This window comes from Schistocerca cancellata, chromosome 7 (assembly GCF_023864275.1).
Source record: "Schistocerca cancellata isolate TAMUIC-IGC-003103 chromosome 7, iqSchCanc2.1, whole genome shotgun sequence".
In the NCBI taxonomy this organism is placed as follows: Eukaryota; Metazoa; Arthropoda; class Insecta; order Orthoptera; family Acrididae; genus Schistocerca; species Schistocerca cancellata.
Genome location: NC_064632.1, coordinates 173,520,277 through 173,545,082, shown reverse-complemented (window position 1 = coordinate 173,545,082; position 24,806 = coordinate 173,520,277). Strand labels below are relative to the sequence as shown.

General features: G+C 45.4%; 1 protein-coding gene across 5 annotated transcripts in view; it reads left to right on the top strand.

Moving 5' to 3' along the window:
* Positions 1 to 24,806, top strand: part of LOC126091907 (focal adhesion kinase 1) — a 752,716-nt gene that overhangs the window by 562,933 nt on the left and 164,977 nt on the right. For all 5 annotated transcript variants that reach the window (XM_049907213.1, XM_049907212.1, XM_049907215.1 and 2 more), the window contains one exon: positions 11,997 to 12,153. In XM_049907213.1, coding sequence (XP_049763170.1) covers positions 12,007 to 12,153 — 147 coding nt within the window. In that variant the 5' untranslated portion in view covers positions 11,997 to 12,006. The remainder of the gene's footprint in view (positions 1 to 11,996; positions 12,154 to 24,806) is intronic.

Below are 24,806 nucleotides of genomic sequence, written 5' to 3'. Positions count from 1 at the left end.
GAATACTCGGTGCGATATTCCTTGATGGCACAGTGACTGCCGAACGGTACGTGAAACTTTTGGAAGACGATTTCATTCCCATTATCCAAAGTGACCCCGATTTCGACAAGATGTGCTTCATGCAAGACGGAGCTCGACCCCATCGAAGCATGAGAGTGTTTGGTGTCCTGGAGGATCACTCCGGGAACCGCGTTCTGCCTGTGGGGTACACAGAGGCCACTGGCATGGGCCTCGATTGGCTGCCATATTTTCCATACCTGAGCACATGCCACTCCTTGTTGTGGGGCTATATTAAAGACAAGGTATTCAGCAATAACCCCAAAACCATTGTAGAGCTGAAAACAACCATTTAGGAGGTCATCGATAGCATTGATATTCAGACACTTCAGCGGGTCATGCAGAATTTCGCTATTCGTCTGCGCCACATCAGCGCCAATGATGGCAGGCATACCGAACATGTCATAACCTAAATCTGAATATCTGTAGTAACGTTTACATGTTGAATAAAGTGTGTGCACGCCGTAGTTTGTGAATAATTTACGTTTTTTCCATATAGTTCAATAATTGTCACCCTGTATAATGTGATAAATACTATCGTCCAAGACGAATTACACGGTAACGTGTTTTAAAACTTAATGATTTTTTTAAGTGACCCAGCAACGAGTCCCTTCCAAATGTATCTGTCATTTTCCTCGAAAAAAGGGGAACTTTAAAGATTGTCGAGTTTATAAAAGGTGGTTATTTTTTTAATTGTAAAAATGCGATTACGCCGGCCGGGTTGGCCGAGCGGTTCTAGGCGCTACAGTCTGGAACCGCTCTACCGCTACGCTCGCAGGTTCGAATGTGTGTGATGTCCTTAGGTTAGTTAGGTTTAAGTAGTTCTAAGTTCTAGGGGACTGATGACATCAGAAGTTAAGTCCCATAGTTCTCAGAGCCACTTGAACCATTGTTTTTTAACTTAAACTAACATACGTTAAGGACGACGACACACACACACACACACACACACACACACACACACACACACACACACACACACCCATGCCCGTGGGAGGACTCGAACCTCGGACAGGGGAAGCCGGCTTTCTCTGAAACGAATAAAAAGAAAAAGAATAGTTAACATTCGTGTTTCATCAGGCAAGGTTAAGTTTACAGGTAGAAAAAGAGAACATCCACGGGCTCTTAAAAAATTTACGCATTCTGTCCGCTTTTAGCCTCGAGGATGCTGTGTAGGAAGAACATGGACATGAAGGTTAAAGTTAGAATACCGCGGGCGCAGTGATTCTCTTACTGAAGAATTTGAAAACTGTTGACGTTACTGTCCGCCAAGAATAGCAGCCAGTTGAATAATGATGACTGCTGGTGAAACCTAGGAGCAGGCAGCCTCGAAGCTGGCCGTCTTTTCTTTTGGGTGAAATCCGCAAACAGCCGCCGCCGTTGGACGTTCGCCCTTGGACGGGCAGACACCGACGCTTCCGGTCTGTATTACGAGGCTCTAAAAGCAATTAGGAGGCCAGCGCGAAGCAAAACACAGCAGAACAGGAGACACTGTGCGTCGGCCTCCACAAGTGTCCACGCGCGTGACAGCGGGTGCCGGCAGCGGGCGAGAACTGTGCAGGGGAGGGCCCCAGTCCCGCTGCACGACTCCTAGACGGTCGCTGGTAGCCCAGCCCAGCACCTGAGTCAAAATACAGGCCGCCTGTTGCACAGTTCCACTTAGCGTTTGTGGCCTTGCCGTAAGTGTCGTGCCCAGCGTGCGTCCTACCCATTCTTTACCGACTCACAGCTGAACGTATCAGCATGCTCGTCATCTGGCGCCATCTTTTTGCCACCTAGAGGTATTGTGATAGTGAATACCGAAGGCAAGACGAAAAATAAAACATTTTGAATAAAATAAAGTGCTGCGATACTGCCTACAGGGTGTTTCAAAAATATTTTTACAAGCTTTGGGAACAGTCTCATCGGATCACGGACTGTCGCGCCCTTTCAAATATTCCCTGACAATTTCTAATGGTTTTACAGGCTTTTATGACACGCCGCTGAACAGTTTCTGTATCCAGGCTGTCTGCTACATAGACCAATTGTTTAAAATGCCTCAAACGACAATAATCGACTGGATTGTGGCCGGAGGAACATGCAGGCAAGGAACTGATCCTCCTCTACCTATTCATGTGTCATGGTAGTTACCAGCCATTGAATCTGGAACACAGACTGCAATGTGCTCCAGCTCCGTCATGCGTAATCCCTACGTTTCTTCTTATTTGCAGGAGTACTTCTTCTAAAACGTCTCGGAGAGTGTTGTGAATAAAGTCCCTTTAGACAGCACCTTAAAGACGTGCTGGGAGAACACACAGCTTACCAGACACTAACCTTACAATGCCAGCCCACGCACTATTCTTAAAGTGATGTATTTCTTCCTCTACATTTACAAGACTACTCTGCGAATCACACTTAAGCGCCTGGCGGAGGGTCCATCTTACCACCTTCACAGAAATTTTGTTATTCCACTCTCCAAAGCACGCGGAAAGAACGAACACCTATGTCTTCCCCTGCGATCCCTGGTTTCCCTAATTTTATCACGTTTCTTTGTCCCTTTGTAGGTCGGCGTCAATAAAATATTTTCGTATTCGGAGGAGAAAGTTGGTGAATGAAATTTTGTTAGAAGATTCCGCCGCAACGAGAAACGCCTTTGTTTTAATTATGTCCACTCCAAATCAGGTACCATGTCCCTTATATTTCTCAATAATACAAAACGTGCTGCCTTTCTTTGAACTTCCTCGATGTACTCCGTTAACCCTATCTGGTAAGGATTACACACTGCGCAACAGTACTCCAAAAGAGGACGGACAAGCGTAGTGTAGGGCAGTCTCTTTAGTAGTTCGTTGCGCTTCTGAGCGTTCTGCCAATAAAACGCAGTCTTTGGTCTGCTTCCTCACATTTTCTATGGAGTTTCTTTTCAGTTTAAATTGTTCGTAATTTAATTCCTACATATTACGTTGAATTTACGGTCTTTAGATTTGACTGATTTATAGTTTAACGGATTCCTTTTAGCAATGCGGATGACCTCACACTTTTCATCCTTTAGAGTCAATTGCCAATTTTCCCTGGTGCTGACTTCTAGCCTATACTGTAGCATGAGCGTTTCGATCGGCCCTTATAAGTTGTATTTGTAAATCTATTATTCCATCTCTTTCAAGCTTTGCCTCATACTAAACAAAACTGAAGAGAAACATTGGACTGCCAGTTTGCCCAACAATCCATCGGCAGAAGTTCTTCCGTGATGGACGATCAGTAGGCCAAGCCGCTGCAAGATGATGAAGATACACGAGTTGCTTGTGAAGTGTGCTCCATGCTGAATTTGGCGACGTACCACATGCCAGGGCGACCTGTCTTGCGCTACTACCTGTCTCCTCTTCGACAACCCGTAGAATGTGCCCTTCCTGGTCATGTATACAAGCAACACGTGGTCCTCCTCAGCCAATAGTCCGTGGTGCTGCGGATCCTGTCTCGGCACCGTAACGATACACAGCACCAAAGGCTGGATGAGTCTGTTGTCTCAGGTCAGGAAACGACGTCTCATACATCCGCTCAACCGCGCGGTCGTAGGTAAAAATCGTGTCTACCTGCTCACGAAATGAATATCCTGCCATGTTTGAACGGAGCACTTTCAGTTAACTCGCTATCTGTAGCACAGGTACACAGTGGATACGCTGAAGACTGACGATTGACGAATGTAAACATGTCTATCTGGCAACACATCGTCACCTAGGATACAAGGAGTCAAACGGGTGCGTAGGTAAGTGAAGTTGTTGGGGTGTACCTGGAAAGCCGTTGAACGCCAACTTTCATTAACAACTTGAATACCAGGCACATGTTTATACGAACTTTTTTTGTTGTATTGGTGTGAAGAAACCTGTTCTCAAAGTTTCTAAAAGTATTTTTGCGACATCCTATACATGTGAGAAAAAAAACGCCTACAGCCGTCCTTATGATTTTATTTATTTTGTTGCAACCAGTTTCGGCGCTTCAGTGCGCCATCTTCAGGCTGTAGCTGATGCGAAAGGGTTTGACACACACATATATATATATAATATTCAGTGGCCAGCGTAACTGGCTGCGCAGACTATCTGAAAACTTCGGTGTCAGCACTCTAACCATCAACTGAACTTGATGGTTAGAGAGTGTTGATTCCAAAGTTCTCAGATAGTCTGCGTAACCAGTTATGCTGATCACTGATGCACTATGTATAGGGATCGTGACGGCTGTAGGCGTTTTTTTTTCTCACCGTAGTAAACGGCTGTCGTCGCAAAGACTTCCTGTCGGAAGGATGGACACACAAAAACCCTATACATGTAGTGGAGCAGGGAAGTGGTGGTGCTGGTGTGAGCTATGATTCGTAAAAAAATGGAAATTTGTGGTAAAGACTATGGGACCAAATCACTGAGGTCATCGATCCCTAAGCTTACACACTAATTAATCTAACTTAAACTAACTTAACGCTATGGACAACACACAACCCATGCCCGAGGGAGGACTCGAACCTCCGACGGGGGGAGCCGCATGAACCGTGACAACAAGACGCCCTAGACCGCACGGCTACCCCGCTTGGCATATGATTGGTCATTACTCAACAACATATTTTATTCTACACAAAAATTTTAAACATAAAAAAGGACACTAATGTTTAGATGGTTGTGTGCGCTCGGGATCCATATGCAAAAAATCGTTTGAATTTAAATTAATTTAAGGTCCACCTATTTAATAAGTAAAACTCATTTAACCTTAACAGTCATTAGCTGACCATTAACAAGTAAAATGGAACAAATCTATATTAATTTGACAAATGACTGAGAACATAAGCAAGGCTTAAATGATTTAAAATTAATTAAAATTGTAGCACTGTATACTCATTAAAGTTGTTACTATGCTACTCAAATAAGGATCCTCCAATAACATTTTGAAAACATTAGTTTAAAAAATCATTGAGTTTAAAAGTTAACACCTTGCCACGAGCACAAATCAGAATGGTTAAAGCGGTAATCTAATTCGGTAATTGCATTCAAAAATCTTTGGATGAACCAACAGTTATTCGCCAATTTACGAGAAATACCAACGATATACGGCTCCAGGTAATACAATAATGCAAAGCAGCGAGAGCCCCGTCGCCACCGTCTTGTGTCCTCTGAACCATCGTGTTCGCACGGACGCAGCTGATGATCCAACCCGGAGTTCGGTGCTCATCCCAAAGCGCCGTTTTCCTGAGCGCACAACCAGAGGCGAGCTCTTAAGAGCGCTGCCACGCAGCGAAACTCGGCGGCATCCTCCACTGCCGTTACGCGCACGTCGCGTTCGCGCGTCGTTTAAATTCCCCCTGAACTGTGACGTATCGTGACTGCACAGTGTAAGAGGCCCAGAGATATGTTTATGCATTCGTACAACAAATGTGACGTTATTTTTAGGTGAGTCTTGGCGGGTGGGACGCGTGCAGGACCCACCTTTACGTGTTGTCTACGACAGTCTGTAGTGTGTTTGGTCGATTGGGTGAATAGCTGTGCCTATCGTTGGGTGTGCTTCATATCTCCTTTTGAGGGTCTGAATTAATTGTACGAACTATCATTGTTCCCGAGTAGATCACTCACCTGCTGATCTTCTGTCCCAGGCGTAGCACTTCGTTACTTGCAACGGGTGTTTCGTCGCCGAGTAAAGAATTGATTAAAGAGACAGCAGGGAATCTATAGACCAGTGAAAGTCAGTATCCTCTGACAATGCATCTATTATAAAATAAACGTCGTGTGACTAGGGCCTCCCTTCGGGTAGACCGTTCACCGGGTGCAAGTCATTCGATTTGACGCCACTTCGGCGACTTGCGCGTCGATGGGAGTGAAATGATGATGATGAGGACAACACCCAGTCCCTGAGCGGAGAAAATCTCCGACCCAGCCGGGAATCGAACTCGGGCCCTTTAGGATTGACATTCCGCCGCGCTGACCATTAAAAAAAAATTTTTTTTTTTAATAATCTCATTTTGTTCTTTTTCGTTCGTTGTATCTGATCTGGGCCGACGTCGAAAGACACCCGTTTCAGTTCGTTGTTGATTCATTAACTCAGTTTTTTTTTTTATTACAGACGGCAGCTATTCCTCTGACCGAACACGCTGAGCTACCGTCCCGGTTGAAACAGCAGGGAATCTATAGACCAGTGAAAGTCAGTATCATCTGACAATGCATCTATTATAAAATAAACGTCGTGTGACTAGGGCCTCCCTAGGCGAGCAATGGACCTTCTATAAGGACAAGTCAAAGGTCAAAAGTTCACTCAAACAATACTGTCTTCAGTATAAACACCAGACCGTTGAGAGAGCTGAAAATGAATTAATATGAATCACTACAACAAAGAAGCTAGCCATGGTTCAAGAATGCGGCTGCAGTATCAGGGGTCGGACAATAGAGTGTATCACGCTACAATTCGATTCTCAGCGCCGGTAACTCCTGCACGATGAACCTCGCGATGTCGACACCTTTAGTAACTGAAACGGACTGGGATGGAGATCTGCTCTCCGGACTATTTATTTAAAGACCTGGTCGAGAAGCTACAGTGCACCACATCGGTATACGAAAAGGTCCTTTTAGCCAACCTAACAGAAGTTGGAAGAGCCGATTAAACATTACTTATAAATTCCAAAAAGTTTGGCTCGTTGCGTAAGGGACCACGTGCCAACCTTAAGAAGAAACGTCTGGGTTCAGTCCTCGGTTCTAGGACCTTTTTTGTGACGTTTCGCTTTTTTCACCTCTGGAAATAAATTCAATATGTGAAAAATGCCGAGGTGTACCGTAATTAAGCCGTAGGCCTCCCTGTAATTGATTTGGATGATGCAGTTCAACGAGCTGTGAAAGCCAAGGGATGTCTCTCCCATAGGACTTTCCGTCGTTCAGGCGAGGAAGATTTTATTTAATTGTAGAATCTCGCCGTTAGTACAATGTTTAGTTTAACTTTACGATGTTAGTATTAATTTGTTAATAAGTAAGTCATTTTACATATTTTTTTCTGCACAGAGAGTTCCGTATATATTGCACGGTCTCGTGTCCTCGGGGAGGTAGATTTACAGGTTGTAAGTAAATTCCCTTGACAGATACTGAGGAGTTGCAGGGTTAAGCTTAACACGGGACTTCGGGTCTGGAGACGTACCGTTTTCCCGCTGGATGCAAAATGTCACAACACACGTTTGAATCTCCCGCATTTTCAGCGGCACTGACTAGGGTGATACGTACGTCATTCATCGATCGCCTGGTGGCCCGACTTGAACCCACTAGACTACTACGCCCCACATGAAATCCTTGATTTACTGGACTCTCATTCGGGAGGACGACGGTTCAAACCCGCGTCCGGCTACCCTGATTTAGGTTTCCCGTGAATTCCCTAAATCGCGTTAGGCAAACACTGGGACGGTTCCTTTGAAAGGGCACGGCCGACTTCCTTCCCTAATCCGATGGGACCAATGACCTCATTGTTTGGTTCACTTCCCCAAAACCAACGAACCAACCAGTCAATCTTGATTCACATGACCTCTGTGGCATCAGAGGAAGACTTGAAGTCGCCGGCGGTTGCCAGAGGGCCAGGGTATCTGTGTTGACGTGGGTGATCGTCACATCGAGCCGTACTTGCAAGTGGACCCAGACGACAAGCAGCAGGAGTCGGACAGCAACGTGTGTTGTGGTATTTTGCATGTAACAGGAAAACTCTACGTTTCCGGAAATGAGTTCGTATGCTAAATCGTCTTGGTTCCCACTAAAAGTCCTCAAAATCTGTTAAGGAAATTTAACTACACCCTATAGATTTGGACAGGACATCTCAGTGCGCCTGGGCGATGGATTGTCATTCATTTACAGCATTCGCATCCGAAGCAGAATTGGTTCACGAACTCCTCGTTTCTATATTCACGAAGGACAAACCTACTATCCGCTGTGTGAAATATGCATAATTAAAATCATTGTGCAGTATGACGGCCGCAAATTACTCTCCGTAATATTAATTTTTGCGCCAAGGTTCCGGTTGATACTACTCGTGACTTACGGGCGTCAAGTCAACGCCTTTTTTCCTAAGATTCTGTCGACATTTTGTTGCATTCAGCTGCCATCGATCACTTATATTTGTGCGCACATTCGTTTGGTGTCACTTTCAGAAGTCCTCCAACGCCTGCGAATCCTCGATGGGTAACTGTGGCTGTTAGCGAGTCCTGTCTGCACAGTACCTGGATAGTGCAGTGGACGAAACGCTGTCTGCATCTTTCTCTGCACAATCTGCCAACGTGGTTTATGTTTCCCGTGGCTGCCCTGAAAACATACGACAAAGTCCCACAACGGTTCCACGGACGACGCCACGACCAACTGGTTACATCAGCATCCAAGTGATGTAATGCTCCGTATCTGATCACCTCGCACTTTACGGGGCCTTGAAACTTTAACCAGCCAGTGTAACATTTGTTCCCTTCTCTTGTAACAACTACTGCCAGTGAAAGAATTCTAGCTTGCAAGGTTTCCACGACGTAATATTTGATTAGAAGGCTCGTCGCTGACGTAATTTTTGAACACGGGACGAATTTCAGATTCGTTTGCTACTGTGCGTAATCTCTAAAGTTGGACGTGACGTTAGTATCAAGGCGAGACCACATCGACAGACGGTTGTACGCGACAAGACAAGCACCTCACTGGCCGCTTATAACGGTTCACGCGTTGTGTTGACAACCGCAGACAATGGCTACGACATTCCAAACGAGGCTACGCGCCGAGTTTACGGCTGATTCCAGTTCGCGCGTTACTGCTGTGTCGTGTTGCGTGTTGTGTAGTGTCAGTTGTGGCGTTACGCGGGTGAGCAGTCTTTGCCCATTTGTGGTAAGGTCATATGGGACCAAACTGCGGAGCTCACCGGTATCTAAGCTTACGCACTACTTAATCTAACTTAAACTAACTTAACGCTCAGGACAACACACACACTCATGCCCGAGGGAGGACTCGAACCTCCGAACCTCCGGCGGGGGAGGGGGGGGGGGGGGAGCAGCGCAGGCCGTGACAGGACGCCCTAGACCACGCGGCTACCCAGCGTGGCAGTGGAATTTGCATTTGTGTCTGAATGTCGCTACTGTCGTAACAACGCGACCCAACTGTGGGCGGAAAGGGGGAGGTTGTGTGTAGCATATATATGTCAGTTCCGTCATACACGTGGCGTGGCGGAGTGTCTTCTAGTCTGGATACTGTGCGATGACCACGTAGCGGAAATGAATAAGAACCTCTCCTGGGGAAGGGGAGGGGGAAGTGAATGCCTGGGTGTTTATTTAATAAGAGCACGGCACGCAGAGCAACCGCTTCGCCTCCTGATGACCTCGACGCAAACTCCAGCCCCCTTCTTTTTGACACCGAATGTGGAAGGAGAGCATCCTTCTACAAATACGGTTTCACTCTTCAGATGCAGTTTCCGTAAATAATTTCAGGCAACTGGCAGAGTAGACATTTTCTGAAAGACAAAGTCGCCAGTGATCATTTAAGGATGAGTTCGGTGTTTTCGTGGAGGGCGGTGGTGGGGATGTACTTGGTTTTACGTTATTTACAATCAGTATCGACAACATCACAATTTAAACTGCCAACGGCTTTTCCACGTTCACGTTGGTACCACCGGTTTACGGCCGATTACCGAAGCTAAGCAACGTTGGGCCTGGCTAGTCCTGGGGTGGCTGACCATCACCGAGCGAGGTGGCGCAGTGGCTAGCACACTGGACTGGCATTCGGGAGAACGACGGTTCAATCCCGCGTCCGGCCATCCTGATTTAGGTTTTCCCTGATTTCCGTATATCGCTCCAGGCAAATGCCGGGATGGTTCCTTTGAAAGGGCACGGCCGGCTTCCTTCCCCGCCCTTCCCTATTCCGATACGACCGATGACCTTGCTGTCTGGTCTCCTCCCCCAGACAACAACCCGCTGACCATACGGGCTTTCAGGACACGCAAGTCGCCAAAGTGGCGTCCTATTGAAATGTTCAAAAATGTTCAAATGTGTGTGAAATCTTATGGGACTTAACTGCTAAGGTCATCAGTCCCTAAGCTTACACACTACTTAACCTAAATTATCCTAAGGATGAACACACACACCCATGCCCGAGGGAGGACCCGAACCTCCGCCGGGACCAGCCGCACAGTCCATGACTGCAGCGCCTGAGACCACTCGGCTAATCCCGCGCGGCTCCTATTGAAAGACTTGCAGCAGGCCGTGGTGTCACACTACATTTATCTATATTACAACTTCAACTATAAAATGTGTATCACATCCACCATTATTACTCGTGAACTAATAGCTATTTTCTTCTGCAATTAGGTGCAGTGTACTACACGGGTATTTATAGCATTACAATGTTATTGTTATGTATACATGCTCAATAGAAACTGGTTTTCTATACATTTTACCAAAGCCATCCAAACGGATGTGTTGCCTGGACAGGAGTCTAATATGGCTCTTCATGCAACTGTCTTTAGTAGCTCACTTACTTTTGATCTTTTTCCTTGGGCACACATACCGCGTACGTTCCGCGCGTCCTCTGTGTGTGTGTGTGTGTGTGTGTGTGTGTGTGTGTGTGAATATCTGTAAATGCCAAGTTACGACGTGGTTCGAAATCTTCGTCAAATTCTGTTCGTTTTATGTGTGGCTGGGTAACTCAGTTCATGCTACCTCCAGTGGGTTTGTGTCTGTTGAAGCACCGCGGAGTTCAAACCAACTGTTTAGTCTTTTCATCTTGTCCTACATGTACACAACACACATCTCAATTCTGTAGGTTGATACATACGCATTGAAAAGTGTTTCACTATGCCGGTACGTGCTGTATGACCATGCTGCCACAACTACCCACCCATCGTCCTGATGTTTGCGATACTGTCGTTTACTATCAAAAACAACAAAAACTGGTTTCGTGTTTCCTATTTTTTCTTCCTTTCGTTTTTTCCAAAAATGTTTTTTCTGAAATTCTGGTTATTAATTTTTACCAAGTCTGCAACCGGCGCTGTAGTGGAGATGCAAGTAATGTGGCGGTCTGCCTGTCGGTGCCCTATTTGAATCGATTAGGCCAAACAGATATCTATCTCCATGAATTGTCTAAACACGGAAGAGGAGGTGACGTGCAGTTGCTGTCCTTATGCGAGGTGTGGCGCGTGCCGTAATATAATACAACACAGTCCAGCGGCGGTGGGAAGCCGGCGCGGTGCCTCGTCTTCCGGGGACAGGTGTGGTGTTGTGGTGCCTTTGGCCACCTGCCCAACACACGGTCTAGCTGCGTGGCGTCGGTGCGAGGTTATACGGGCACATGGGCTCCCGCCAGTGTACGTAACGTGCAAGATATTTTCTTCCGGACCCGAAATTGGCGTCTCTACATCTCGATTACATTGAGACCTGTCATACACTGTTAGTGTTAAGAGCAAGCTGGGGCCTCCTCGGAGTTCTGCTGATTAGCGGGCAGTTTGACTAACTTTCTGTTGTACGTAATATGCGGAACTTGTGTGTATCTCTTCCTTTAAGAATCTAAGTATGCCTGAACACCCAGAAAGTAAATCAATATAAATAACATCGTGTCACACGTTTTTTGACTTTACAGTGTTTATATTCTCTGTTCTAGATTCTACTCGTTACCCAAAGCCTTGACTTCGATCTTTGGTGCTTACATTGCTAGAGGAAGCCTGCGTAGCAGGACGGCGTTGGTTTGTCTTAAGAATGTCTCGTAAAGGGTGGGCCGCAATACTTGCCGCCAGCTCTGCCAGTCCATATCGTTTGATGACCTCTAAGCGGTCTCTTGTATTTAACCTTGCTATGTGAGGGTATTCCAAAGAAAACATTGTTACCTCTCGGTTTGTCTTTCCGCGGCCTAATTAAGAGACCTTGTTCTTATCCTGTCCCAGCGCACGCTTTTGCTCTCGACAGTGGTCCAGATAGGCTGACGTGTTGCGTTTTGGCTGTGTGCCCGCAGGCATGAGGGCATGAACCCGGCGGGCGGCGACTCGCGGTGCGCCTCCCCCAGCGACGGCGGCCGCGGCGCGCACGACAAGGACAAGGCCACGCTCAAGGTGCACCTGCCCAACGGCTGCTTCAACCTCGTCAAGTATGGCGACGCCATCGACGTCAAGGTAGGCCTGCGGCGCTCTCATCCTCAGCATCATCATCCTACCCTCTTCTCCGACATCATCACACTCCTCTCTGACATTACCAACCTCCTCTCTGACATCACCATCGTCGCTCTCGTCGAGTCCATTCCCTCATGCTCTTTATCCCCCATACTCTTTACCATAATGATCATAATTATCATTCCTCTTTTTTTCTTCCTCGTCTATTGATCTTGCTCTTAATCCCCATCGTCATCTTGATCCTCCTCTTCTACCTCCCCCCCCCCTCCAATATATACAGGGTGGTCCATTGATAGTGAGCGGGCCAAATATCTCACAAAATAAGCATAAAACTAAAAAATTACAAACTAAGAAACTCGTCTAGCTTGAAGCGGGAAACCAGATGGCGCTATGGTTGGGCCGCTAGATGGCGCTGCCATAGGTCAAACGGATATCAACTGCGTTTTTTTTTTTTTTTAAATAGGAACCCCCATTTTTTATTACATATTCGTGTAGTACGTAAAGAAAGATGAGTGTTTTTGTTGGACCACTTTTTCCGCTTTGTGATAGATGGCGCTGTAATAGTCACAAACATATAAGTACGTGGTATCACGTAACATTCCTCCAGTGCGGACGGTATTTGCTTCGTGATACATTAACCGTGTTAAAATGGACCGTTTACCAATTGCGGAAAAGGTCGATATCGTGTTGATGTATGGCTATTGTGATCAAAATTCCCTACAGGCGTGTGCTATGTATGCTGCTCGGTATCCTGGACGACATCATCCAAGAGTCCCGACCGCTCGCCGAATAGTTACGTTATTTAAGAAACAGGAAGTGTTCAGCCACATGTGAAACGTCAACCACGACCTGCAGCAAATGATGTTGAGAATACTATATGAACATCGATTGCACCCGTTCCATATTTCTATGCACCAGGAATTGCATGGCGACGACTTTGAACGTCGTGTACAGTTCTGCCACTGGGCACAAGAGAAATTATGGGACGATGACAGATTCTTTGCACGCGTTCTATTTAGTGCCGAAGCGTCATTCATCAACTATTGGGTAACGGAAAATCCACGATGCCTGCAAAAAGAGGAACATCAGCTACCTTGGCAAGTTAATGTATGGTGCGGCATTATGGCAGGAGGATAATGGGTCCCCATTTTATCGATGGCAGTCTAAATGGTGCAATGTATGCTGATTTCCTACGTAATGTTCTACCGATGTTACTACAAGATGTTTCACCGCATGACAGAATGGCGATGTACTTCCAACATGATGGATGTCCGGCACATAGCTCGCGTGCGATTGAAGCAGTATTGAATAGCGTATTTCATGACAGGTGGATTGGTCGTCGAAGCACCATACCATGGCCCGAAAGTTCACCAGATCTGACGTCCCCGGATTTCTTTCTGTGGGGAAAGTTGAAGGATATTTGCTATCGTGATCCACCGACAACGCCTGACAACATGCGTCAGCGCATTGTCAGTGCATGTGCGAACATTACGGAAGGCGAACTAATCGCTGTTGAGAGGAATGTCGTTACACGTATTGCCAAATGCATTGAGGTTGACGGACATCACTTTGAGCATTTATTACATTAATGTGGTACTTACAGGTAATCACGCTGTAACAGCATGCGTTCTCAGAAATGATAAGTTCACAAAGGTACATCTATCACATTGGAACAACCAAAATGAAATGTTCAAACGTACCTACGTTCTGTATTTTAATTTAAATAATCTACCTGTTACCAACTGTTCGTCTAAAATTGTGAGCCGTATGTTTGTGACTATTACAGCGCTATCTGTCACAAAGCGAAAAAAGTGGTCCAACAAAAACATTCATATTTCTTTACGTACTACACGAATATGTAATAAAAACTGGGGGTTCCTATTTTAAAAAAAACGCAGTTGATATCCGTTTGACCTATGGCAGCGCCATCTAGCGGCCCAACCATAGCGCCATCTGGTTTCCCGCTTCAAGCTAGACGAGTTTCGTTCTTTGTAGTTTTTTCGTTTGACGCTTATTTCATGAGATATTTGGCCCGCTCACAATCAATGGACCACCCTGTATATATATATAGACACACGATCCACTTATTTGTTTTAGTCTCTCCTAGCCGTTCTCGTCATTCATTCTGCCATTGATCGCAGTTTTAGATTAATTTTCACACTGAAACTACATGTCTGACTGCCATAGCTCAGAACTGGTAATATTTATGTATTCATTTAGTTATTCACCCTGGAAATATTAGCGGTATAATGGCCGTCTGTTATGACTACCCAGATAATCTTAATATAGCTCATTACGTTCATTTCATACGAAGTCTTACATTTAGTATGCAATACAACACTTACGTGTATGTGTGACATAAATGACTACATCAGAAATAAAATAGACAAATTGTATTTGTTTGTGGAAAGCAGAGTAGAAAATAAATTCCAGGCGGATATAATTATAGGAGGCGTAGTTACGTGAGGACAAAAAAATGAAAGAGAAACGTGTTAAAATGGAGGGGAAAAAATGAGACGACCCTTGATACAGTAAAAGACAGAGCAACGTACACGTTAGTTGTAAACCTTCTGTTTTGGCCTTATCCGAAACTTAGTTTTGAAATATTTATTTATAGTCCGATTAAAATTGCTCGATACATGACGTTCGTCCGTTGCCGCTCAGTGTTGCCTCGTCGGCTGCCGGCTACACCTCGGTTATAGGCGACACACAAACACAGCGGGTTACTTCATTAATGCTTTAAATGTGTAAAGCGCAGCGTTGTTGGAAGTGGCCGCAGCGAGGTATGTTGGGAATTCGAGATGCTCTGTCGACAGCTGATTTTAAGAGACCATCGGAGGTGAGTTTATCATCTGGGGTGCCCCAGGGAAGTGTGGTAGGTCCGCTGTTGTTTTCTGTCTACATAAATGATCTTTTGGATAGGGTGGATAGCAATGTGCGGCTGTTTGCTGATGATGCTGTGGTGTACGGGAAGGTGTCGTCATTGAGTGACTGTCGGAGGATACAAGATGACTTGGACAGGATTTGTGATTGGTGTAAAGAATGGCAGCTAACTCTAAATATAGAGAAATGTAAATTAATGCAGATGAATAGGAAAAAGAATCCTGTAATGTTTGAATACTCCAATAGTAGTGTATCGCTTGACACAGTCACGTCGATTAAATATTTGGGTGTAACATTGCAGAGCGATATGAAGTGGGACAAGCATGTAATGGCAGTTGTGGGGAAGGCGGATAGTCGTCTTTGGTTCATTGGCAGAATTTTGGGAAGATGTGGTTCATCTGTAAAAGAGACAGATTATAAAACACTAATACGACCTATTCTTGAGCACTTCTCGAGTGTTTGGTATCCCTATCAGGTCGGATTTAGGGAGGACATAGAAGCAGTTCAGAGGTGGGCTGCTAGATTTGTTACTGTTAGGTTTGATCGTCACGCGAGTGTTACGGAAATGCTTCAGGAACTCGGGTGGGAATCTCTGGAGGAAAGGAGGCGTTCTTTTCGTGAATCGCTACTGAGGAAATTTAGAGAACCAGCATTTGAGGCTGACTGCAGTACAGTTTTACTGCCGCCAACTTATATTTCTCGGAAGGACCACAAAGATAAGATAAGAGAGATTAGGGCTCGTACAGAGGCATATAGGCAGTCATTTTTCCCTCGTTCTGTTTGGGAGTGGAACAGGGAGAGAAGATGCTAGTTGTGGTACGAGGTACCCTCCGCCACGCACCGTATGGTGGATTGCGGTGTATGTATGTAGATGTAGATGTAGACCAGTGGCTGAGCTGCTACAGACGAGCCGTTTTGTAGTTCTCAATTTAAACTCTTGTCCTAAGTTAAATACAACCGCGTGATGCGCAAAGTGTTCGAATTTAAACTCTTGTCCTAAGTTAAATACAACCGCGTGATGCGCAAAGTGTTCGAGAAGACAGCGGTCAGCATTTGTGACAGAACTACAATCACGATCGCCTTGTTGACGGCGATTAAAGTTAACCTCTGCGAGAAATCTCAAGAAAAAAAATTGAGCTTGAGCGCTAAAAAACAAACTATAATTTTTCGTTACCATTAGTTACCTGAAGCTATCCTCACACTGGCTACATGAGCTGCCGCGTTGCCAACCGATGAGCAGTCCTTACTGGCACTTGGTCGCGGATGATAGGCGACAGAGGCAGACTACAAACAAAACCAATGGCAGGAAGAAAAAAAAAGAGCAAATAAAAAAGTTAAAAGATGATGAAAACTACGGGGCAAATTATTAGAAATAAAAAGAAATTACATTTAAACCAGTTAACTGAATAAAAATAATAAACATAGTTTTTTTGATTAGATTTAGAAAAATAAAAAAAAATACCGCGTTTGAGGGGTTAGAACTTACGACCTGCTTTCTACACTTCAGTTTTATGCGCTATCCATTGCACTGCGCCACAACCTTGGGTTGCGTGGTTATTAGCTCAGTGATGACGCAGCCTTCAAAAATACAGCTTCTCGTAATGTCGTGCGAAGCTATTCTAATGTGAGCTGATATCTGTGATTATGATAGCTGTTTATGTGACGCCGAGTCACGTCTCGTGCTGAAGTATACCGTAGTATTTAGTTAGTGCTGCTTATGGAACGTGTGTAATTCATTAGCATCGTTTGTGTGTGTGTGTGTGTGTGTGTGTGTGTGTGTGTGTGTGTGTGTTTTGTGGACAAGTGTCGACTATCAAGTAATTTTAATCGGATCATAGTTTACGAACAGGACAGAATATGATGGTGATCAGGCAGAATTCTTGTTACACATCCGCTGGAGCAGGCCTGCATAAAATCTTTGACAGCTAGGTGAAATGCTTTGTTTGAGGCTACGTAATTGCACTATAGTCCGATTCACAAACGATGGCGGTTCGCGCATGTCGCGGGCGTTGCATTGTTGAAGATTCCAAGCGACAGTTGCGGTATGCGCATGCGCGTGCTTTCCGCTTGAAGAAAGCGTATATCCTGCAAATTACGTCTCCCGCTTATTTCTGCAGAATTTATCACTAACCACCACAATCAGCGATGACGACTCGCAACAAATGGAAACGAAATTCACTAAACAACTCGCTACCATCGCGTTTAATTCTCGCATTACCTACGGCATTCACAACAGAGTGCTCAGAACATACTGAATGCTCGTTGGATGTCGGAACATAGGTGACGTAGGTGCGCAAAACAAGCCTAAATTCGACAGCCATCATTCGTGACTCCAACTATAGTATTCTGTGATGCAGCCAGCAAAGGTAAATCTGATGTTCAGTTGCTAAGAGTTCAATGCTTATCGGCGTTGAAAAAACGAGATATTGCCTCTGTTTCAGAATTAATGCACATGTACATGTACAGTACCTATCTAGATGGTGCGGTGATTCGGAGTAACTGAGTTCACATCACTGTCAGATCGGGCTCGTTTAAGATTTGCTGAATAGCTTAAGTTAATACCGACACGATCACACTTAACAAGGGTACGGTTGGTTCAGTAGGACCGACGCGCCCACTTCAAGGTGCCACTCGCAGTTTAATGGCCTGGGTGGTGCTGTGACATTAGGCACTGCTCCTCTTTTGCTCTTCTTGTGGCCCACACGGGCAGTGACACTATCAGGACAACGCCATAAGTGCGGAATGTGTCTGTAATGGTGCTACACAGCAGGAGCAGGTATACTTGGAGGAGGTAAGACAGTGAGGTTCCGTCTCCATGCCTCGCCGGATCAGCCAGTCAGATTCCCATTTACGTGTTCCAATGGTAAGGGGATATATATATATATATATATATATATATATATATATATATATATATATATAAACACGTTTCTATACTTTCTCCTTCGACCCATCTGCACAGTTCTCTGCTCAGGAATTGAACCAATTGACAGTGATTCTCTTGAATTCCTCGTGGGAAAGATCGGCAACGCTGGCTGGTGGATCTCACATACGAGGTGCGACAATGGAATAATGAGACTGATGTGAAAAAGAATGTTGCTTAGCAAAAATGGTTCAAATGGCTCTGAGCACTATGGGACTCAACTTCTGAGGTCATCAGTCCCCTACAACTTAGAACTACTTAAACCTAACTAACCTAAGGACATCACACACATCCATGCCCGAGGCAGGATTCGAACCTGCGACCGTAGTGGTCGTGCGGTTCCAAACTGTAGCGCCTAGAACCGCTCGGCCACTCCGGCCGGCTGTTGCTTAGCGTTTTAGTCAAGTTTAGTGTTGTCTCCCTCAAAGTAGTTCCCTTCTGATTGCACGCACTTTTTCCAGCGCTTCTGCCATTTATGGTAACATTTCAGGAACTCATCTTCTGTAATATCCTCCAAGACCCTCGTCACAGCTTCTTGGACCTCTTGTGTTGTTTGAAACTGTGTCCCTTGACCGCCGTTTTGACTCTTGGAAATAGAAAAATGTCGCACGGAGCGATATCTGGTGAATAAGATGGCTGTGGTAGTACCGAAATTTGTTTTGAGGTTAAAAATTGCTGTAATGACAGAGCAATATGGGATGGCGCATTGTCGTGATGCAGAATCCAATTACCAGCAATGTTGACACGGAAACGAACTCTTTTATGAAGTCTTTCTAAAATTCCTTTGTAGTAATATAGGTTAACTCTTTGTCCAGGAGGCACCCACTCTTTATGAACAATTCCCTTGGAATCGAAGAAGCACACAAGTATGCATTTCACTTTTGACTTTGACATGCGAGCTTTTTTTGGTCTGGGTGACCCCTTTGAGCACCATTGCGAACTTTGGCGTTTTGTCTCTGGATAGTACTGAAAAAACCAACTATCATCACCAGTGATAACACGGCTCAACAATTCTGGATTGATTTTCGTTTGCTCTAACAGATCGGCTCCCACCTTTTCCCTGTTTCTCGCTGTTGTGGTGTGAGATTTTTGGGGACCATTTTTGCACAAATCTTTCTCATACCAAGATCTTCAGTTATTGTTAGATGAACCATTTCTCGATTGCTGTTCAGTTCCTCTGCAATCATTTTCACGGTTAATCTTCGATCAGATCGTACGAGTTCACGCACCCTGGCCAAGTTGACGTCCGCCCGTGAGGTTGATGGTCGTCCACTGCGGTCTTCATCTTCAATATTCGTTCCGCTTTCACTAAACATTTTATGCCAACGAAAAACTTGAGCTCTTGACATAACCTCCTCTCTAAAAGTCTTCTGAAGCTTACCGTAAGTTGTTGTCGCGTTTTCACCCAATTTAACGCAAAAAGAAATGGCATACCGTTCCGCAATATTAACGCGGTTCCATTTCCGTGACGAGAGACAAACACGTGTTAACTTATTATGGCACAACTCACGACTGAGCAGTTGCATCGATGTGCCGCTTGGAGTAGTAGCAGCTTATAGACCAAGGTCAGAGATATTGTGCCTACACAAGCCTGCGGGTTGCCACATCTTGCAATGAAAATCAGTCTCATTACTTTATTGTCGCACCTCGTATAGCGCCGTCCAATGGTGGCACGTCCCTCTTTGGTGAGCGTTACGCAGTACACGTCAGTTGTTATTGTTGTCTTGTGTTCCTTGAAACCAAGAAAAAAAGACCAATTTCCGTCCAGAAGAAGGTTGCCCTCATGCATCGACTCGAGTAAGTCAGTTTTGCCGAAGCTGCATGGCGCCAGTTCATTAAAAGTTGTTTTTTTTTTCTTCGTCGATGTAGGGTATTCACGTCTCATCATGCGTAGAAATGTGAAAACAAATCATCTCTGTCCATCACGATCCAAAAACTCACATCCGGTGGACATTATATGGTGTTTACTGTAGGTCGGTAAGATTTTCGGCACCCATCTTACAATATGCAAGCTTTCCTTCAAAATCGTGCAAATAGTCATGCTAAAATGAGGAAATTCATGAACCACAACAGACATCTTCAGTCTTCGACTTGCGTACTTTATGACGAAATGTCTTTGGTCTGCCGTACTGCCAGCCACAGTTTGTACGTCCGCTTTTAAGTTGTCGGTAGCACACAGCGTTATTGTTGTTTGCTTACTCCCACAATCAAACAACCACGGAATCAAAACAAAGACTTCTGTGGCTTCGTAAATTGGTACACGGCGATGCATTTGTTCAACTTTATTCTGAGCAAATAACTTTCAAATATAAGCAAGCGGCCCTGTAAATTACTTTTGTGAGCTCCTCCAGGAACTTCCCACAATCGTTCTTTCAACAAGAACCGACCGCTGTGGCCGAGCTGTTCTAGGCGCTTCAGTCTGGAACCGCGCGACAGCTACGGTCGCAGGTTCGAATCCTGCGTTGAACATGGATGTGTGTGATGGCCTTAGGTTAGTTAGTTTAGGTAGTTCTAAGTCTAGGGGACTGATGACCTCAGATGTTAAGTCCCATAGTGTTCAGAGCCATTTGAACTTTAGCAATAACACGATCCATTTCTTCACAGCTCCTACAAAAGTCAGGTATTAGCCCTAATGACCTTGCCTTCGGAAAAACACTAAACGCAGAAAAACACGAGGAGGATAATATTCATGGCTGCATCCACTGATCTAGATTCATTCGTGTTCCTACAGTGACAGTAACACGCACATTCTGCCTGTTCTGTGTACAGCATGCGTCAACCGCCCTAGTCCATCCCACACAATGTCGCGAATGGGGAGGGCAGAGGATACAAACCGCAAACCATTACCCCCTTCCCCCGTCCCCTCCAGCCAGGAAGAGATTTATCAATTCAGTATGAAGAAAGAAACAAAGAGAGAAAGAAAATGCAATGGGTATTGTGCACCAAGGTCATTTGTGGCGAAATGCCTAGTCTAAACTGTTCGTCTGTATTCTCTTTGCAACTGTAAATATTAGATGTCTCTGGAGTCTGAAAAAGTCTAATAGCGTCGTGCCTTCAATTCGCAGTGTTTGTTCTGTTACCAGCCAGTCCCAAAAACTACTAAAATGTGAGTGCAGACAGTATTCGCACGACAGCTGAATAATATGCATAAATTCTATACAAACTGTGCTGTCTTAAGTATAGTGTATTTTTGGTGATTACTAAACAAAGTTGTTCAGTAATTTATAGAATTACTTTGCACTCGAGCTTTCTGAACGAGTGCGTGACGAGACGCGCTGCCCGTCTTTGGACCTTGTGTACAGTATTTCCTTCATCGATGCTATCCCAAACTGAGAAGGAGCACTTAAGAACCAGTGGAGGCCAGGGTTCTGTAGGCTGACACCTCCGTGAGCGAACTGCACTGCCTGAACGTTCTTCCAGTCAGTGTGTCTGGCATCTGCCTGTCGTAGCATTAGTTTTTGCGTGACCGCTCCGTACACATAGTCCTAGCTAGGTATTTAAAGGATGTGGCTGTTTGCAGTCAATGTTCGTCAGTCATGCAACATTAGCTTTCTACCCCTATTTATGATGATGTTACAGATTTTCAGGGATCGTGGAACAGAGTATATGTATCAATTTGAGGCAAGAGACCCTGGTCCGGAAACGACCGAGTCAAAAGTTATAACCTAAAATTATTCTGATGCCTCTGACAGTGGAATACTTGTACCGTTAGTATTCTTACTAAGATTGTAGAGTAGGTGAGGTTCCATCATGATGGAGCTCCACCTAACATTGGACTGAGGGTTCGTGAACACCTGAATCGGACGTTCTCTGACGAGTGGGTAGGCAAAAGTGATCCTGTTCCGTGACCAGCGCGTTTACCCCCTTGATTTCCTTTTGTGGGCCATGTGAAAAGTCACATGTACGAGACTCCCGTCGAGACTAAAGAGGATCTTCAGACAAGAATTCTCGCTGCCTGCGACACTGTTCAATGACTGTGCGGATATTAGAACAGTCGCGACGGGACTTTGTACCACCGTCCATCCTACACTGTCACTGGGGGACGTCATTTTAAACAACTTCTATAAATGTAACAGCTTGTGAAACTCCTGCACGTAAATGAAAGTCATTGTTACTGTACTGGAGGTGTAGGAATTTCGGTATCTCTGATATCAAGTTACGTGTGGCGTTACTGATCCATCAACAGGGGAAATTATCTGAGGGTATTAGGGAGTATTCAGCGGCAGTTCTGCCCATCATGATCAGGTTTCGGAAGTTGGGGCCCCTTGATTTTTGCTTGTACCTTTCGACTCGGATTTTTCCGGACGGCGTCCCTTACCTCATACTGATACATTTACCTTTGTTTATCATCCCTGAAAGTTTGCAACATCGTCACGGGGTCACCCTGTATAAGTTGAGAGTCAGCTTTCCGATCCCTCCAACAAGCGCCTGCCTCTGAAGGTCTGCCCGTGTTTCTCTACAATATTCTAGCATTTCGAGTTAAAGAAACAACTGCCTTCTGCTCCTTACAGTTAGTGGTGGGATTCGTATCGATGAACCAATTACGGAAAACTTACGCCACTCTCCGGGCTGTCTATTCGCGGCGTAGAAAGCAAATACCGTTCTTCAATACAGGGTGACCTTGACTCCCACAGAGACGACCAGCAGGCGCTGCTAGTTACGCACGCAGAATCACACAGATAGAGAAAAGAGCGCTGCTGCCCGTGTCTTTAACACCTGGAATGCCCTCTTTTAGGGTGAGCACATACTGGAAGCTTGGTCGTACGACTGTCAGTCACCCAAAGTCACATGGTATCGCGTGAACAGTCCCAACTTGAACAGAACATTGAAAGCACTCATACCACAAGCAAAACAGTCGTACGACTACGTGCGTATACATTTGACCGGCGACCGGGTCCCATCCAGCTGGGATTTTGAAACCTGAGTTTTAATTACACTACCCTGTTCATGGCGAATCATTAACAGGTGTATTTTGAAAGTGATATCTATTACACAGCATTACGTTGCTTGGCCTGTGTTATTATAAATTATTTGCAGCGTCTGGAACAAATCGGCAACACACATCATGTATCGTTACACTTGATGCTGTATTCATGTTTAAAATGTTACCTCCACGAAACTTCCACATTTTGGTTTTTAAGCCTGCGCCACTGCTGCTGATCTCAGAGTAGATGTTGAATTGTTGAAGTTCTCGAACTTTCCAGCTGTGCTTCAGACTTCCATCACTTTTGCTGAAAAACATATTTCTTGACTAGCTAAAAAACTGGCGTTGCCCGGGCATTTATTTATACAATGAAGAGACAAAGAAACTGGTACACCTGCCTAATATCGTGTGGGGCCACCGCGGGCACGCAAAAGTGTCGCAACACGACGCGGCATGGACTCGACTGATGTCTGAAGTAGTGCTGGAGGGAACGGACACCGTGAATCCTGCAGGGCTGTACGTGAGGGTGGAGATCTCCTCTGAACAGCACGCCGCAAGGCATCCCCGATATGCTCAATAATGTTCATGTGTGGGGAGTTCGGTGGCCAGCGGAAGTGTTTAAACTCAGAAGAGTGTTCCGGGAGCCACTCTGTGGCAATTCTGGACGTGTGGGATGTCGCATTATCCTGCTGGAATTACCCAAATCCGTCCGAATGCAGAATGGGCATGAATCGATGCAGGTCATCAGACAGGATGCTTACGTACGTGTCACCTGTCAGAGTCATATCTAGGCGTATCTGGGGTCCTATATCACTCCAACTGCGCACACCCCACACCATTACAGAGCCTCCACTAGCGTGAACAGTCCCCTGCTGATATGCAGGGTCCATGGTTTCATGAGGTTGTCTCCATATCTGTACACGTCCATCCGACCAGGCAACGTGTTTGTCATCAACAGCCCAATGTTGGTGTCGACGTGCCCAGGCGATGCGTAAATTTTTGTGTCGAGCAGTCATCATAGGTAAACAAGTGGGCCTTCGGCTCCGAAAGCCCACATCGAGGATGTTTCGTCGAATGGCTCGCACGCTAACACTTGTTGATGGCCCAGCATTTAAATCGGCAGCAATTTGTTGGTCCCGTTCTTGCAGGATCTTTTTCCGGCCGCAGCGATGTCGGAGATTTGATGTTTTACCGGATTGCTGGTATTCACGGTACACTCGTGAAATGGTCGTCCGGGAAAATCCGCACTTCATCGCTACCTCGGAGATGCTGTGTCCCATCGCTCGTGCGCCGACTACAACACTACATTCAAACTCACATAAATCTAAATAACCTACCGTTGTAGCAGCAGTAACCGATCTAACAACTGCGCCAGACACTTGTTTTATGTAGGCGTTGCCGACCGCGGCGCCGTATTCTGCCTGTTTACATATCTCTGTATTTGAATATGCATGCCTCTACACACTTCTTTGTATGCAGTATTTGAAATAGTATGATTTGGGACAAGAACGAAGAGCTTCTTTGCTTCGGTAACACGGTAGAAAGCCACTTAGAAGTGGCCGTGGGAAAAGCAACTGACCCTAAAGATCAACGCCTGCCGCACGCATCATCTGGTCTTTTGCTTTCTTTTATGGTCGTGGCATAACATACGCTCACTGGGAACAGTACACATTTAAAGCGAAATGATACACTGCTGGGAATAAGCGGGATTCGGGATATAAAAGTTCGCTCGCCTGTGCCACTTCGCGTCAGAATTCCTGCTTCTGTGCTGTTATATTGGAGAGAAATAACTGTAAGTCTCTGTGAGTGAACGATTCCGAGGGGAGAGACAACGCATGATGCTCTGGATCAGACTTACATTCCGCCTCGCTTTCGGAAGGAGTATCCAAAGAGCGAATTAAAAAGCCTGATGTTCTTGAGCTGCAG